Source organism: Lepidochelys kempii, chromosome 3, assembly GCF_965140285.1.
Source record: "Lepidochelys kempii isolate rLepKem1 chromosome 3, rLepKem1.hap1, whole genome shotgun sequence".
NCBI classification, from domain to species: Eukaryota; Metazoa; Chordata; order Testudines; family Cheloniidae; genus Lepidochelys; species Lepidochelys kempii.
Genome location: NC_136382.1, coordinates 197,827,957 through 197,846,667, shown reverse-complemented (window position 1 = coordinate 197,846,667; position 18,711 = coordinate 197,827,957). Strand labels below are relative to the sequence as shown.

General features: G+C 39.3%; 1 protein-coding gene across 3 annotated transcripts in view; it reads right to left on the bottom strand.

Annotated features, from left to right (window-relative positions):
- The window catches only part of KIF16B (kinesin family member 16B), a 243,748-nt gene that overhangs the window by 159,911 nt on the left and 65,126 nt on the right, over positions 1–18,711 (bottom strand). For all 3 annotated transcript variants that reach the window (XM_073339553.2, XM_073339554.2, XM_073339552.2), the window contains exon 12: positions 16,596–16,655. In XM_073339553.2, the coding sequence (XP_073195654.1) occupies positions 16,596–16,655 (60 nt within the window). The remainder of the gene's footprint in view (positions 1–16,595; positions 16,656–18,711) is intronic.

Genomic DNA, 18,711 nt, shown 5'->3' with positions numbered 1-18,711 from the left:
AAGATATCTTGGTATTTCTCATGTCTCTCCCTCTATAAAACCAGGTCCCATTAGAACAACAAGTTCAACAATATAGGCTTTGGGTGAGTAGGAGAATTGTGTGTTCTTTAATGACCGCAAGTTCTCTCAACTGTAAGTCCCATGAAAGTGATCAATATGTGTATTGCCACAGTACTTGATTTTATAAATAAAGATAAGCCAGAGAGGGAGAGGGAGAAGGAGATCACAGGTACAAGGAAAAAGAAAAAGAGAACTTGTGGCACCTTAGAGATGAATAAATTTATTTGAGCATAAGCTTTCGTGAGCTACAGCTCACTTCATCAGATGCATGCTGTAGCTCACGAAAGCTTATGCTCAAATACATTTGTTCGTCTCTAAGGTGCCACAAGTCCTCCTTTTCTTTTTGCAGATACAGACTAACACGGCTGCTACTCTGAAACCTGTCAAGGTACAAGGAATACATTTCTAATAAAATGGAGAGCTAAAAATATGAATTAAAGGTCATCACCAGAAAAAAAAAAAAAACAGTCTACACAAGGGTTTACAATGATCAAAAATTGATTGTTAACAGCCAACTCTGGTAAAAGCACCTCTGTCACAACTGCCAGATGCAGGTAGTGAACATCAGAAGGAGTAGGCAAAAAAGCAGATTAAATCTTAACTACTTAAAGTATTATTATAAATCTGCTGATGCAGTGGATGAGAAAAAAAAGTTTGAAAAAACAGTTAGAAATGGAAAATATATATCGGTGCCATTGGCATTTCCAACCACAAGATACTGTAAGTGGAAAGTAAATACATACTGTCTCAAGTTTTCAGCTCAAGAAGTATTAGTCAAACTTTTTAGCTCTTGCAGTATTTTTAAAAATAGCTGAAAATGATCACAAAAAGCTGCAATAATCCTGAATTTATAAATAATCATGTTACCCAGTTTTTTAAACTGTTGTTCAGACAGCATTTCTATCAAAATTGTTTGTGGGATTCATCAGGACTTGTCCCCAAAGCACTGTTTTGGCATTCTCATGTTCTTCTGTTTAAGAATGTCGACATGGCAATTACAGTCATTATATTGCAAGCCATTTTACCTTGAAATGTCTGTGAATTAAACTGCCACAGAAAGTGGATTTTGATATCCACAGTGACATCTAGTGCTGAAAAACAAAAAAGCACTGAAATGGGTTTTTAGAAAAAAGGGGAAGCTATGGTAATTTGTAGGGTTTTTACCACTGAGAAGGTACAGACACTGAGAAATAAATGCTAACAGCTTAAAAAAACCCTAACATCTTTCCTGCCCCACAGCCTCCAAAGTAACTGATGGGGAAAATTTTATAATGTGTAAATAAGAAGTTATATTTGATGCAAACTACCTTTACCAGTCTTTGTAATACAAATGTAGTTTGATAAATGCAACATTATACATTTTTTTTTGTTTTCTAACAGAAAAAACAAATCCCATCACCCTGACATCTAGTTATTTAAAAAAAAAAAAGCTTCAAGTATAGAACCTGCCCGTGAATCTCCCTGCCAGTTTTTACAGTTGTACAATCATACTTTCTTATTTCTTACTTGTTTTTCTCCAGCCTATTACTTTATTAAAGATCTAAACAGAGAAAACTGTGCCTATGCAAGAGATATAGCCAAACTGGCAGTACATAAAGTGTTATCAGAGACAGAAAGCAAATTGAAAAATGTAAAAATAATTTCTGCGAGTTATAGAAGTAACAATAGGCAAAAAAACGTTCAGACAATAGTGTGATACTTATGTTGACTGTGTCCTTTTAAAAGTGAATGATCATGTTCGGAATATAACTTTTTTTACATTCAACATGCTAACTAAAGTGCACTAACCAATACAGGTCAGTCAAGAACAGTTTCACAGTAACTAGACTCACTTATTGCTAAAATCTGAAAAATCTTCAGAAACAATTTAAGGTTTAAGTGAAATAGTTATTCCTTCCAATATTTTCAAGTACACAAACATATGCAAAAGCGGAGTACAAAAAAAAGTCAATAGAGTAATGTAAACATCTGTATGCTGACAAATATACTCTATCAGGACCGGGTACAGGTGCAGGCAACCCAGGTGACCGTCTGGGGTACCAGGCCTAGGGGGCTGCAGGCTCTGGGTCTCTTTTGTTGTTAGCGACAAAAGGGAAAGTAGAATGTTTGAAGTAAAATGTTTCAGGTATTCCATATGTGGATTCATTTTCCCTAACCTTCCTTCTAGAATGTTCGGGATGTTTGTAGAGTCTCGTGGAACCTTTCAGATTTTCTGTGAACTACATTTTCCTTGAACCTCCTAGAATGTTGTCAGCCATGTCCACGCAGGTATATAAAGGGAGAGGCATCACCAGTCAGTGAGATATAAGAACAAACTGAAGTGTAAGTGAGAGCTCAGCTGCCACACTGTGAACCTTGTATTATTGTGTAATTGTGGAAGTGTACTTGTGTTTTAAGACTTGAAGAGTGTACGCAGTGACTAATAAAGGACATATTTAATGAGATGCCAGAGATATTCATTGAACCCCTACCTACACAACAACATAAATGAAATACTGTTACTTCTTTTGCCATGCTTAACACATAATGTTTGATGACTTTCTAAGACTGTGGAACAGACTTTTAATCTCCCTAATACTGTCCGTTTTTACCTGAAGAAAACAAAAGATGCCTCCAAAGCAGCATTCAAGAGCTCAGTACAGGAAGCAAAAAGCTCAACTGCAATCTAGTTTGCAGCAAAGGGCAAATCTGATGGGAAAATATCTAAACATAGACCGAGCTTTAGGCAGTAGTGATCATCCCACTGCAGAAGAAATTGATGAGCAAAGCGTAAATGATGGAAGTCCTATTACTAAGGAATTAGCAGATTTACCTGAAGATGAGGAATGGAAATGTGAGGAAAGTGATGGAGAATCATCCAGTTTTCCTGGCGGCATAAAGGAGAGCAATGATGAACAGTGTGACTTACATGAAAAGGAGAGTAATGACAAAGAAAAATCTGGTTTACATAAAAAGGAGAGAAACAGTAAAAAAGAATCTCTCTCTCCTGATGACAGAAATAGCAGTAAGAAAAACTGCACACCACAAATCGATACATCAGATCCTGCTTTATGGCCGGCGATCCTAAACACTGCCAATATACAATTTTGAATGGGTTGGGCAAAAATGAGGATGACGCTTCCAGTAAATGAGCAGAAGCGACACTTCTCAAAGTCACACTGCGAAAGAGTACTCCAGAATGGAGAGTTGGCTAGTTTACTCGAAATCAACTGAAAAAGTTTTCTGTTTTTGTTGCAAAATATTTTATAAGAATGACAAATCGTTGCTTGTATTATCTGGATACAATTACTAGCATAAATTAGCTGATGCTCTGAAGCAACATGAAAGTCACCCAGCCATTTTACGGCCTTCTCCAAATGGATGGAGGTTGAGTCTATGCTCAAGATGAATAAATGCAGAGTCACAGGAAACCAGCGCATTTTATTAACGTAGAAACCCAGCACTGGAGGAGCAAAGAATAATTTGGCTTTCCAGGGCTCCTCGGATAAGTTCTTCACTGAACAGAATGGTAATTACCTTGGTGTGGTAGAACTCCTTGGGAAATACGACGATGTCATGCATGAGAACCTACATCAAGTAATTTGTAAAGAAGCTGTGGACCATTACTACAGCAAAACAATTCAAAATGAATTGATTCACCTTACAGCAAGGAAGGTGTTTGAGAACACATTGATACAGCTTGGCAAAGCAAAGTACTGCACTGTAATAACGGACTGCACTCCTGTCATAAATATAACGGGAAGGGTAAACACCTTTAAAATCCCTCCTAGCCAGAGGAAAAATCCTTTCACCTGTAAAGGGTTAAGAAGCTAGGATAACCTCGCTGGCACCTGACCAAAATGACCAATGAGGAGATAAGATACTTTCAAAAGCTGGGAGGAGGGAGAAAAACAAAGGGTCTCTGTCTGTCTGTGTGATGCTTTTGCTGGGGACAGAACAGGAATGGAGTCTTAGAACTTAGTAAGTAATCTAGCTAGATATGCGTTAGATTATGATTTCTTTAAATGGCTGAGAAATTAAGTTGTGCTGAATAGAATGGATATTCCTGTGTGTGTGTGTGTCTTTTTGTAACTTAAGGTTTTGCCTAGAGGGATTCTCTATGTTTTGAATCTAATTACCCTGTAAGGTATTTACCATCCTGATTTTACAGAGGTGATTCTTTTTACTTCTATTAAAATTCTTCTTGTAAGACCTGAATGCTTTTTTCATTGTTCTTAAGATCCAAGGGTTTGGGTCTGTGGTCACCTATGCAAATTGGTGAGGATTTTTACCAAATCTTCCCCAGGAAGTGGGGTGCAATGGTTGGGAGGATTTGGGGGGAAAGACGTTTCCAAACAACACCTTCCTAATAAAAATAAACCCAGATAAACGTTTGGTGGTAGCAGTGGAAGTCCAAGGGCAAAGGGTAAAATAGTTTGTACCTTGGAGAAGTTTTAACCTAAGCTGGTAAAAGTAAGATTAGGAGGTTTTCATGCAGGTCCCCACATCTGTACCCTAGAGTTCAGAGTGGGGAAGGAACCTTGACAACTCCCAACATTAGTCACAGGGAAAAGATGTCATTTACAGTAAGATTTGAAGGCGACAAGGATGGCTGTATCCAAATAAAGAAACACTATCTGTTTCAGGTCTGTGGATGACTCTACTGGAAAAAGCCTAACAGAACTGTTTATTTTATTCTCATTCAAAACATTTATAAAGCTTCTGGACTGCCACTTCAAGGCTACAACAATGGCCTAAACATGAAGGGAAGAAGCAGGGGCATCCACGCAAGGATCCTTGTGCTGAATCAAAGAGCTTTCTTCATGCCTTGTAGCTGCCATTCCTTCAGCCTGGTTGTGCTGCATCATCTTCTTTAGATTCAGTATCTCTCTTCACAGCAGTGCAAAGGTTATACGTCCTGTTTTCAGCATCAGCTATCAGATGGAAGATCCTCATGGACAATTTTACAAATCTAAATGTGAAATCGCTAAGTGACACTCACTGGGAGAGCCGCATTGACAGCATAAGACCAGTGAAATACCAAGTGACTGAGGTTTATGACTCCCTGATATAACTGGCAGTCGAGTAAAGCCGAGGCCAAAATCTGACACAAGGCACAAAGCCTGGCAAACCAAATCTTTGACTTCAAATTCCTAGTCTCAACTGTGGTTTGGAATGATATTCTGTTCCAAGTAAACACTGTAAACAAGGCATTACAAACTCAGTCGAAGGACACTGCAACAGCTTCTACTTTGATAAGAAGCTGCCTTGATTTCGTTGTGACCTACAGACACAAAGGACTTCAAGGTGCCATCACTGCTGCCAAAGAAATGGCAGGAAATTTAGGAGGTGAGCCTGCCTTCAAGGAAACTCGTATTCAGAAGAAGAGACAGTTTGGTTACAAGGACAGAGATGAGGCGATGGAAAGCTCGGAAGAAAAATTCAAGAGAGAGTTTCTTTGCTTGCTCATTGACACTGCTCAAGTGTCCATCAAAGAAAGGTTTGGACAAATGAAGCACTACAAAAAGACCCAGGGGAATTTTGTATGACCTTAGTAAGCTTAGCAAGGTGGACAGGAAAATACATGAACATTTGCATGGATCTTCACTGGATGCTGACACATGGGGAATGTTCGGACCCCAATGATCAAGACCTCTATGTTGAACTGGACAACATCCATTACATTTTGCCACACAGGAAGCACTCTGCATTCCAAGTTCTCCAATTCATTCATGATGTAAAGCTGAAGGACACTTTTCCTAATATGTGGATAGCTTTGAGGATTCTGCTTATGCTGCCAGTCACAGTCACAAATGGTGAGCACAGCTTTTCGAAGGGCAGGCTCATCAAAACATACTTTGGATCGATGATGGCCAATGAGAGACTGACATCACTTACTATTTTATCACTTGAAAATGCCATTGGCCAGTCTTTGGCTCTCTCTTGACACTGCTTCAGTTCACAAGGACAAAGGCAAGAAAAGCAACCTTTGGAACTAAAAGACTAGGGTTAAAATTCTGAGGTTGGCACCTACTGTAATGCTATTTAATACTTGTCCACCCAATATTGGTGCACAGTTCAATTTCTTCATTTTACTACATTTCAATAATTCTTAAAATTAAAAAGTTTCTATAAGCTTAGCGGAAACAAATTTTGTTATTTGCTTATATATGGCATGAATATATACAGATCCTAGCAAATTTATCGTCTTATATGACAGGGATAAATCATGCATGCTAATCGTGCATCAAAGCCATGAAATGGGCTACAAATGCAATAAAAAATAAGGTATTCAAAAATTTAACAAATGGATGGGGGACGCCGAAGATCCTCCTCGCCTACAGTGCCATTTGGTCTAGGGCTGGCCCTGTACTCTATCATTATGCTCACTGCTCATTCAGCTCCTAAACATTTACAACTTAGCACCTGGATCCTGCAAACACTTAAACACATGTCCCACTGAAGAGAAGTTTCTCACAAAATTATGCCTCTGTAAGTGTTTGTAGGATCAGGGCTTTACACAATAAGTGTTGTAAATACTCTGTGAAAACTGATTAATGGACTCGTAAAATGAATGAGAACTTACATTAATCATCAAAAATTAAGGTCTTATTTTGTGATTATATAATAATTATGTAGGTTTAAAGAAGAAGTGTGTATTAGTGGACTCTGACTATTAAGCCCATTGTGCATTAGGGTTCTAGCACGCTAGCAGTTCATGGAAGTTGTGCTAAAAATAGTTTTTTGTTTGCTGAAGACACTCACTGTGCACGTCACAATTATTGTAATTCAAACACGAAATAGGCATTGCAATCATGAGTTGCTATCAACAGCTGGCAATGTGAGATATATTGCTAGCTTTATGGCTTGTGGTTTTAAGAGCCTAATTAGTTTGAACAACTTGTGTATTAGAAGTCTGTTAAGTAGACCACTGATTATTGTTCTAAATGGAGGCAAAGACTCTTTGTAAGCAGACAGGATATTTGTTGAAGGGGTGCATTTTAACTGAGCAACTAAAAAAAGAGTTGAGAGAGAAGAGGGAACAGCTTTAAGTCTGTGCTTTATTCCTGCTTGTGCTTCTATTGTTACCACAGTTATTGCTATTAATATAATGCAGTTTGGCTGGATCAGCGTAAGGTAGTCATGCCAGGGTTTATTATGGAAATATTAGCAAATAAACAAGAGGGGAAAGGAAGTGATTCTGAAAATTAATAGCCTGCCAACAATACCCAGTGTTCTACAAAAAAAAACAAAGTAGTTTTGGCCTCTTGATCATTCAAATACCCTGATTGGTTGGGGCTGAGAGTTATCTAGAGGCAGATCTCCAGTGCTTATATTTCATATCTTAAGAAGTCAAGGGAGCGTCTGCATGAGTCTGCAACTGCCAAGCAGCCTGATTTAGGAATGGATTTAATTGTTTCTAAGGTGAGCTTTATCCATTCCTTAGTGGAAAGAAAGTTGCTGCACGAACTTTGGAGGATGAGAGTGAGGCATAAATACTTAAAGACTGACAGATGTTTGGAGCATGGACAAGAAAAAAATGGAACACGTCTCCCACCCAGTCCTGAAAAAGAATGAGGATTTTAAAGGAAAATAAGGGATTTTAGGCTAGATTACAACCCAAGGGCACAACAGAGAACAAGATTGTATAGACATAGGTGCTCAATATCTTCCTTGCACAGCGTGTGGTAAAGGACTAAGGCAGAATTAGTATTATTGATGAAAATATGGCTATGTCCCTAAACAAGAGTGCGATCTCAGGAAAAAAGGCTACTAAACTGACTGAGATCATTACATAAGAAGTCAGGCCATAGAACCATGTCTTTTAATGAACTCTGTGCAGGCAGACCTCTGTGCCCCACAAAAGTCAGCTGGACCCTTCCACATAAAGCTCACTGCAAGGTTGGGGCCAAAGATTGGACAATGAAATAAAAGGGGTCTGTCTCCATCTATTGTCTCTTGTCTTATACTTATAATTGCAACATCTTTGTGGCAGGGACTGTTTTGTTGTTTGTACAGCACCTAGCATAATGGGGACCTGATCCATGACTAGGGCTCCTAGATGCTAAATGAGTGGGGGGGGAAGGTTCAGATATAAATACAGCAAAAGAGTGCAAGAATCATGTGAAACGCAGGGGAAGAAAGCTGAAAGTGTGAAACTGATTTGTATCACAAACACTAACGAAGAAAAGAAGAAATCTGAAGCAACGTTGAAAAAAAATGAAAAAAAATCACCACCACCTTCTTCATGTATTTAAAGAAGTTTAAGATAAAGCTGATTTGTGGAACTTCTAAAGGTTAGTGAAAGAAATTTTAAATAAGTGGACAAAAGTAAGATTCCAGAAAGGGAAATGATCTCTACAAGCATATGAGAAAATATTTAGTAGAACTCAGCCGCCACATCAAAAGACTTTTGTGCCAATTAAAGTCTACAAAGAGAGGCAAAGGTTGACAGCTGGTCGGGTTACACTAATAGCTTAGAAGAGGTCTAAAGAAATTATGGAACTCAGAATTGATCTTTAATAAAACATTGTAAATAGGCCAAGTACAGAGGAGAGCAAACAATCCTAATTTTTCAGAACGGGAACAGGCAAGAGTCAAAACCTTTAAGACTGACATTGATGTAAGCAAAATTCAAAAGGTAGTAAGAGATGTTGATACAGGACACCTAAAAATATGACAGCAAATATTAAGCAGCATTGTTTCATAATTTGCAAGTCTTCTCTTGACAATGCTGATGACATTTGTGGAGAAGACACAAAGCAGATGGGGTTTAAACAATCAACATAATCTACTTGGATTTCAAAGCCACATTTTACACAATACTAACAACATATACATAAGGTTATTAAATATGGCATGAAAAGCATTCTCCTTGAATTAGCTAAAGTGACCAAGGGCAGATTCTTATAACCAGATTACAAAGTCAGATTGTAATACTAAATTACTGTGAGCTGTTTTCAAGTACAAGGATGCCAGTGAATGGAAAAGCCACAAGGCTCAGCATCAAAACTAATGCTTTTCATTCTAGACAGAATTTAATGATGCCAAGAAACTAACATGATAGAAAGGCAACAGATGCTCCTGAAGAGATAGGGAAAATATCTAAAAGCCAATTTGTGGAGTTTCCTCCTAATCTTTCCATCACAGATAATGAAGAGGGAGTTTGGCTCTATAAATCACCAGACAACCCAAGATCCATATGAATCTTCAGAAGCCCAGCACAGCTGTGACGGCAACCCCTCCACATGTTAGCATGGCCCCTCTTAAGTGCTATGCTCCCATGGTGTTTTCTCATGAAACTGTTCTTAAATCCTCCCTTACCCCAATAGGGTTTTCACGTGTCTCACCAATGCTACAGGCCATTGCCATGTAGGATACTGTCAGATACCCAGCAGGTATAAATCCGTATAGCAGCTATAATACACCCCAAAATACACAATCAAAGCTTTTCTTGATTACTAGGGCCCAACCCTTGCAATCTACCAGCAAAGGGGCTTCCTCAGAATCAAGGGAAGAAAGAATCACTCTCCAGACTAGCTGCTCCCACTCTTTATATCCCCCATCCCAAAAAACATCTGATCTGGCCCCTGTCCACATGAGGTAGTTGGGATGACTGGGCCCAACATGCCAAAGTTTGGGTGCAATACCAAACTAGGTGGGACCAAAATCAAATCCAAAGAGTTCTATAAAGACTAGCAGGACTAGCAGACAAAAGAGTTCATGATGTTCAATTTGAATAAGCACACTGTCACAGTTCAGTGTGGGAAATCATTAGTGATACATATTAAACATATGAATCCTACAAAAACGCAGAGCAGAAAGAGAACGAAATAGTAAACACGTTATATAGCTGCATGCAATATGCAGGCAGAACACTGTGATGCTCAAGTTTAAGTTACACACACAGCATTATAGCTGTTACAACTGCTATGGTGCTGCAAAACATTTTCGAGTTTTATTTTCATATGCTAACAACTTTCTGAAGCATTCATCATTTAGATTGAAATTTTCTATACTTGGTCTCCATTTTAGAATGTTTGAGTAAAATCCCATCAATCATTGTGGAGTTAAACATTAATGATGTATTGTGAAGATAATACAAAAACTTCCAAATTTGAATATTTCAAATTGGATGTGTGAATAGACCTTAAGAAGCTGTACACTCTGCTAAAGGCTGAAAAAAAATCCTTTTAAAAACATTAAATATTGGAAAATGTGGGACTGAGCATAATAAAAAGTAGAAAGCATTAGGATATTAGACGTACACCTGCATATAGTGGACATATGTTAGCAGTAGTTAACAACAGATATTTGGTGACAGGAATTTACAAGCTCAGCAGCTTTGGAAGAATGGGTGGTAGAGCATGTAAGGGCAAAAAGCAATTTAGTTCTACAAACCAGTTAGTTTCAGCCACTACAGGGCAGGGAGCAAGCAGTACCAGGAACCTCTGTAGAGCTAGCTTGGGTGGAAGGAAGAGGATCAAGCACTCTCAGGCACCCGAAAACTGGATTAAAAAGGGAGGGAACCAGGAAACACTCCAGCACCATCTACCATCAGGTACCAATGGAAGAATCAGAAAAACATACCTCCTAACCCAGGATAAGCAGCAGATGAACCTTGTTTAAGAAAGAATGGACAATTAACCCCTATTACTTGAGGAAGTAGGGGAAGGAGGAAGGTAACTGGAAGAAGGTAGAAGGTAGGACAATGGATTTACATTACCACTAGAAGTTACTGCCCAGATTCTTTTCTCCCCTGCTTTTCCCAGAGGCAGGGCTCCCCAAAAACCTGTGTTCCCTGACAGGGCATCTTCCCTTGAAGCACCATGGAGAGGGAGAAAAGCCTTGGTTTGAATCTGCTTAGTTCCCTTAGGCTGTGTCTACATCAGGATTTTTCTAAATTCTACCATTACTGTTCTACAACATTGACAACCCCAGTCTCCAATAATCTTGAGTCAGGCCTCCAAACACCATGAGATTATTTTTAAAATCTTATGAGTTTAAGACAGTGAATTTTAGATTCATTTTTGAAGCTTTTCTCCCCAAACACAAGAGCTAGGAGCTTACTTAAAAAACCCCCCAAAACACTGAGATTTCCATTTCATCACCACTCTTTCTGGTGAATTGGATTAAAGAAAAACATCACATATCATAAGACGTGATAAAGTTGGGAGACCCAGCTCTACCACCAATCAATTTCCCTAATGCTTGAAGCAGTGGGAGAATTTCAAAAAGTCCACAGTGTAAACAAGGCTTCTCAACACTAGATTCAACTCACCACCACACAACCCTCCCAGAAACAAGACAACTGCTGGGACACGGGGTGCTAAAACAGACCCTGACTTTGGCCGTGTCTATACTTACACCTAGGTCAGAGCTGCTGCAATAGATGCAGCAGTTCCATTTAGTGGGTCTGGTGAAGACCCACAAAGTCGATGGCAGAGCGCTCTCCCATCGACTTCCGCACTCCAGCTCCCCCGTCATCAGGAGAGCATCTGAAGTAGCATAACTTAGGTCGATTTACAGCTGTAGTGTAGATCAGCACTTCCCTGCAGCCTGCCACTTCCCACAGCTCCCATGGGCTGGAAACGGTGAACCGCGGCCACTGGGAGCTGCGGGGGTCTGTGCCTGCAGACAGTCCATGTAAACAAAATGTCTCATGGCCCGCTAGCAGATTATCCTGATGGACTGTGTGCCGAAGGTTGCTGACCGCTGTACTAAAGCGACATTTTAAAGTTGGGAGGGAACTCAAGCTCTCAAAAAAGTCAAGAAATTGTAAAAAAAAAAAAAAAAAAAAAGTAAGCTTCCACTGCAACTCTAACTTTGCCTTTTTCACAGATGTGACATTTTCAATCCTATTTTTCTTGTAAAGTGTAAATTGATACATGACGGTAATAACATAGGCTATAAAATATATAGGATATAATATAGCCAAGATCAAGCTGTGGGGAAAACTCTGTTTTTGGAGGTTCCTAACTTTTGAAAGCTTAACTTCCCAACACTGACATTTTATTGCCATTTTGTTTCCCTTTCCACATTTAGTATTACATGACTTTTTTTGATCTTTTTACCTCTCCTTATCCAACATTTGATAATGGATATGGGAGACATTTTCAATATAATGTCATTTTTTTCCATACATGACAGGAGAGAGTTCTCAAACATTTTAATATTTTATTTCTTCAAGAGTTTACAAAACTACAGTAAAAGTCCCACCCAATTCTGAGCTCTCCAATAATCTCCTAAAAATACACAAAAAACAGACATGCTACCCCAGACTAAATCAAATAACCCAGCAACAATATAAGCATAACAAGTTAACTGACTTTCTCACAGAGTCCACATAAGAATCAAACCTCACCCCCACCCAGCAAGGGAGAAAAGGTGAGCCTTACACCCTGAAGATGAAAGAACATGGGCTCTTCCAGACCTAGAGAAGAAACAACTTCCAAAGGCTTTAATGGAGAATGCCCTGCTGATTGAAACTTTAGCAATACATCACAGAAAGTCTCTTACAGCTTGTCTACATAAACAGTTAGTCCACTGCAAACTGGAGTGTGAATCTACTCTGCACTAGCCTGCTGCACATTAACTGTTCATGTGGCCACTGTTAAGTTACGTTCCTTAGCTTGCTTTGATCTACCCCATTTTGAAATGGGACTAGATCAAAGCAAACTAACGAATGATTAGCATGAGGCAGGCTAGTAGGGCTTAGATTCATGCCCCAGTTTGTGGTGGGCTCACTGTTTGTGTAGACAAGTCCTTCAACATAGTGTCCCCCACAACATTTAGGGCTTTATAGGTCATAACAACAGGATAGCTGGCCCCTTAAACAAAATTAGGCTCAGCTCTCCTGTACCAGTCCAGGTGCGCCTAGTTTGGTGTAACAGGAAGGTGGGGCTGCCTCTGGCAGTTATAAATAGAAGTCCAGAGTCCTGAGAAGGAGCTTAGAGGGAAAGTTTAGAACCCAGAATTAAGAGAAGAAAGACAGTCCAGTCATGAGAGTAAAGAAACCTCAGAGGAAGGGCAGATATGGGCTGGGAGCTTCAGGGAAGGGATGCTCCTGAATGAGGGAGTTCCCTGGTTGAGCAGTGGAGCCAGATCAGACTGATGAAAGCAGAAAGCAGTCAGGGGGTCACCCACAAACTTCCCCAGGCCAGAGAACCTGGGTCTAACAACTAAGAGCAGCAGAGGGAGAGGTCTGCTGGCTTTCTGAGCTGGAGAGCTGAAGCCAGAGGGTGGAGAGGACTGAAGATGGGGAATGATAGAGGGAGTGAGCCCACTGATGTCTCTAGGCAAAAGCTAGAACTCTACACGAGAAGGACACAGGGCAGAGAAATACACCTGCTAAAGGGGCTCAGCTGGGGCACTGTGGGAGATGCCGAAGCCATACTTGATGCTGGATTGTTGTGATGAATGTACTATTTGGACTGTGCTGGGGAGATTCTGGTTTATGGTAGTGGGACTGTTGATAATAAATTAATCCCATAAAAAGCCTATTTATATACTCCAAAAGGCAGTTCTAAGTTTATTTGAAGAAGGAAACTAAGGTGAGGGGACACTTGCAGGGCAGCCCTGAGGCCATCAACAATAATCAACAACAGCTGGAAAAAAATTTCAATCCAGAAACCAGAAAACATGTGCAGGTCATAAAGCTCATAACAAACACCACTTTCCAAGCAGGCCACTGAACTCTGCACCAGCTTCAATTCCCATATACATTTTGAACTACCCCTATAGATAAACTTCTAGTGGAATATTCCCTTCTCAATACCCCAAATCCTAACAACATGATTTTGGGAAACCTTTAAAGACAGGGTGGAAATAAGCTTCTTCGATGGAATGGGTGTGGCTGTGGGTTGTTGTCTCCATATTTTGGATCTGTGATGTTTATTTCCTCTTCCTAGGTGTAGGACTGCACGTTGTATTAGTATCAATACTGGTCTTTGCACGCATTTCCTACTATTAACTTTCCTAGGTCACTGTGCTAGGTTAATTCTGCTGTCTCATATATTTGCAAGCCCTCCAATTATGTTTCTTTGGCAAAGTTGATCAAGTCTGAATTTACATCAAAAGGACAGCTAGAAAAGGCATACAATAAGCAGCTGCAAAAAATATAAAGGAGTATTCAGTTTTCTGCACTCTCAAAAAGAACCTTTGGGAGCTGGAAGTCCAGAAGGGTCCAACGCTACTTCTATAGAGCAGGAAACATTTCTGCTTGACAACTGACAAATGCTTCACTTTTGTGACAAAAATCAACTCCAAAGATTACCTGGAATGCTCAGTAAACTACAGTTCAAGAATCACTGTACTATAGAAGATAGAGAAAAGCTTTGGAGGAATACCTGAAAATTCAGCTCTGGTATAATGGGGAAGGCCTGAGAGGAGATAGGGTTCTGTAACATGCACCAAATATTGTAAAATTTGGGCCCATTCTAATCTCTTTTGGTAGTGAATTCTGTACTTAGGACCTTTTATTATCAACATTCCATTCAATAGTTTTTTAACCTTCAATGAATGCAGCTGTATGGATGGATGGATTGTTGGTGGGAAAAACTCTCTCTACTATTCCCAGGTCCCAGCCTACCCAGGGTTTTGTAGATTAGGATCGAACTTAGAATTGGATCTGCGATTAGGTGGGGAGCCAGTGACGGTTCTAAAGCCCATATGTGAGGTGTTCTAATTTGTTCTTTTATTTTGGCCCATAATTTTTAAAAACAAATTTCAATTTCATTTTTCCCAATACATGTGAATATCTTTAATATTAATATTACAGAAAATCAATTTCTTTATTAAGGTGGTGGTGTAAAACACAGCAGATAAACCAGCAAATCTTTTTATAGATTTCCATTTTTCCAAGGACAGGAGTATTTTGATGATTGCTGCTAGTCAAATTAGAGAGACAAGGTGGGTGAGGTAACATCTTGTATGGGACCGGTTTCTGTTGGTGAGAGGGACAAACTTTCGATCTTACACAGAGCTCTGTGTAGGATACCATGGAGAAACCTAACAGTGGAAAAATTGGAACAAAAATCTCTGAGGAATATGTACATATGAAGTCCCAGCTCAATTTCCAGACAGACATTAAACAAAATTAGTCCATTTTGTCAAAGCATCTGCCAGGCAGTTTCCAATTCTGTACCACACTCCAAATTACCTGTATTTTATTTTGAAGCATGGCTAGTCAGATAATGAGTAAAAGGCCCAGGGATGAACTATGAAATACTGAAGCTAAGGAATCAAAAAGTGATGCATAGCAAAATCAATAAGAGAAGAAAAAAAAAGGCTCACATCAGGGTCATAAGATAGAATTCTGGGATCTCCTCTTCAATTATTTGCTTGTGTTATTTTCAGAACTCATCAGCAACTGTGCATTCAGCATATGTATATAGATAGGACTAAACAAGTACTAGACTAAAATTTTAAGATTTAATTTAATCGATCAACTAAAGGTGTTTGGCAAGAAATGCTATGGTTTATCGTGTGAGAGATCAAGTGGAGAGAGAGATTCTTATACTTTGGACTGATAACATCAGAAAATTAGTCTGTTAAAAATAGCAGTTCAAAGTGTCACTCATCAATAGTCAACTAGCACTAGAAAACCTATGTAGATAGAATGAGGCAAGAGATTTAGATTAAGGTTTAGCAATTCAGATTATAAACAGAATTTGTAATAAAAGATTACACAGAGAACACCTATTCTGGATGATGTTTTCAAAAGCACCTAAGAGATTCAGAAGCACAAGTCCCATTGAAAGTCTCTTCCAATTTTATAAGCTATTTTAGAATAAGATGTGCTTTTTCTTAGTGGGCATGCTGTCAAATAATTGTACCACTTTCCCCCTAATGTTTTCATACAAATCTAGATGGCCAGTCTTTACAAAAGCTGGCAGCAGCAGACATAAGGGGGAGAATAAAAAATTTGAACAAGTATTTAATTAAGCTTGGATAGTCTAAGATTGGATATAATGGTAACATAGATTGGAAGGAAATCTTTCAACAATTTCTGCTAAACACTACTACATTAGTACTGAAATAAAGCTAAAAAGCAAATCTGGAACCTAAACTTAGCCACTCAGAAATTCCAAAACCTGTCTCAGTATCCACTAACATAATATATATAGTAACTGTGCCACCGACTGCCATGGGAGGTCACCACACAAAGGACAGAGAAAAGCAGAAGGTGGTTTCTTTTCACAGAGCTCAGTAAAAGCAGATTAAATGTTTGAAATATTCAAAACAGATCTCCCTTTTGGCAAAGTCCAAGATGGAAATGATCCAGCATCAGTAAAATAATTGAACAGGTTGTGCTGTAGGCCTATTAAATTTTATTTGAAAATATAAAAATTCATGAGCTTTTACGCAAAAAGCTATTTTCAAAATAGTCAAGTCAGACTGACGTTCACACACACACACTTTTTTTTGGTAACACAACATTTAAAATAGAATACAACAGTTAACTCCAGTACCCTATTTTAAAGAAAAAAAAATGCATTTCTACAAGTTTACTTAAAATGTCAAATGAGAAAATGGTGCATTTAACTGATCCTTACTTTTAGAATATTTTGGGTTTCATTCCACTTGTTTGTCCACTCTTTGGTCAGCTCTTGTACCTATGAAATAAAACAAAAAGATAACATCCTATATTAAACTAGTCTTGTTTGAAATACCACACTTACTCTCACAAAGGGCTTGGCACAAAATTTCAGAGAACAACTTAAAATGCCAAATATTTGCCAAGTTTGTTGCTCCCTGCAACTGATTCCACTTCTAATATTGGGATAATAATTCAATTTCACCACAATCTGTTACAGTGGCCACTTAAACTTTCCCCTGTTTAAGTGGCCACTGTGCTACTTACGGATTCGTTTGTAATAATTATTTGCCAAATATACAGCAAGACGACAAAAACAATAGGCTATCATAACTCTGATTTTTCATCTTTTTAGAAAGGAAAAGATATTTAAGATTACAAAGGATGTAGTGAAAACTCCAATTTGTAATGTTTCATAAGAACAAGGATGTAAAGGGATGGTCATTTAAAATAATGGCAGGTAATTTCTGAACAAATAAAAGGATTTATTACGTGCCGTGCTTAGTCAATCCTATGAAATCTACAGCCACAGAATGAGTTAAAGGTTATACCCAAATTTTATAATGAACTGGAATAATTTTAGAATCAACTGTCACTGTGATTATGCAAGGTAAGGTAAGAGTAGTCATGATTCAGGCCATACGTTGTCCAAAAAGGTTTACAAAAGCTAATAATTACAGAAATGTTTTTGTGGTACAGTAAAAGCTTTCTGATCTGGCATGTTGGAGGAATGGGGTGGGGGGTGCCAGAAAAATTCCGGTTAACTAAGAGGGTGTAAGAGTAAGGGTCTGGGTGTGGGAGGGGGCTCAGGGAGGGAGATTGGCTGCGGGAGGGGGCTCGGAGCAAGGGGTTAGGGCGCAGGAGGGCTGCAGGGTGCCAAATCCAGGTGGCACTCACCTCAGGCAGGTCCCCACAAGCAGCGACATGTCCCTGCTGCTCCTAGGTGGACGGGGAGCTAGGCGGCTCTGCATGCTGCCTCCGCCCACAGGCACCACCCCCACAGCTCCCATTGGCCATGGTTCCTGGACAATGGGAACTGCGGAGCCAACACACAGGGCAGGGCAGCACACAGAGCCACCTAACCACATCTCCGCCTAGGAGCAGCGGAGACATGTCACCGTTAGCAGGGAGCCGCCCGAGGTAAGCACTTCCCAGATCCGGCACCCCGAAACCCCAACCCCCGGCCACAAGCCCCCTCCTGCAGCCAAACTCCCTCCCAGAGCCTGCACCGCACACCCCCTCCCACACTCTGAACCCCTCATGGCCATTCCTCTGCCTAGGAGCAGCAGGGACATGTCGCCGCTTCCGGGGAGCCATGCGGAGCCACATAGGGAGCCTGCCATCCCCGCGCTAACCGGACTATAAATTGGACTTTCAATGAAGATCAGAAATGCCAGTTTATAGAGCTTTCTGGCTGGTAAAGTGCCAGATAACACAGCTTTTACTGTATTTTTATGTTTCCACTCTCCAATGCATGGGATTTATATTCACTTTAAGACTATGTAAAATCAAGGAACAAAAACTAAAGAGTATAAATCTTTTTATTTGAAGTGTTTATATACTTAAATTTAAAAAATTCAAATTCTTAATAATAAGAGTATCCTAGAATGCCTATTATAAATATATGTCAGATTATGGCTCAAGAAATCTTAGACGTGTGTAACTCTGCATATCTGTACAAAGACAAACCTGTCATGTTACCTTATTCCCTATGATAAAAATTAAATTTCAAAACTGAAATCCCTGATGAAGGCTATATTTCTTTGATTTATATACATAAAAAGCACTTATCCCAGGCTCTCTAAATAGCTGACATAATGCATACAAGGATGTAGTCAGTATAAATTGTTCACTGTCCTCGGACACTGTCTTTTATTCCCAAGCAATATTTGATAATTACTTCTCTTGATTTTTTCACCGTGGAATTAAGTTTATACATCTTTTACTACCTGAATCTTCTTTCAAGTGATGAAATGCTTAAACTCAAGACTAACTGCTTCTGTCTCCTTTAAGATTTATATGTAAATTGATCATGTACTTGGAGGGACAAATAGCAATGCTTCCCTTCACAGCTC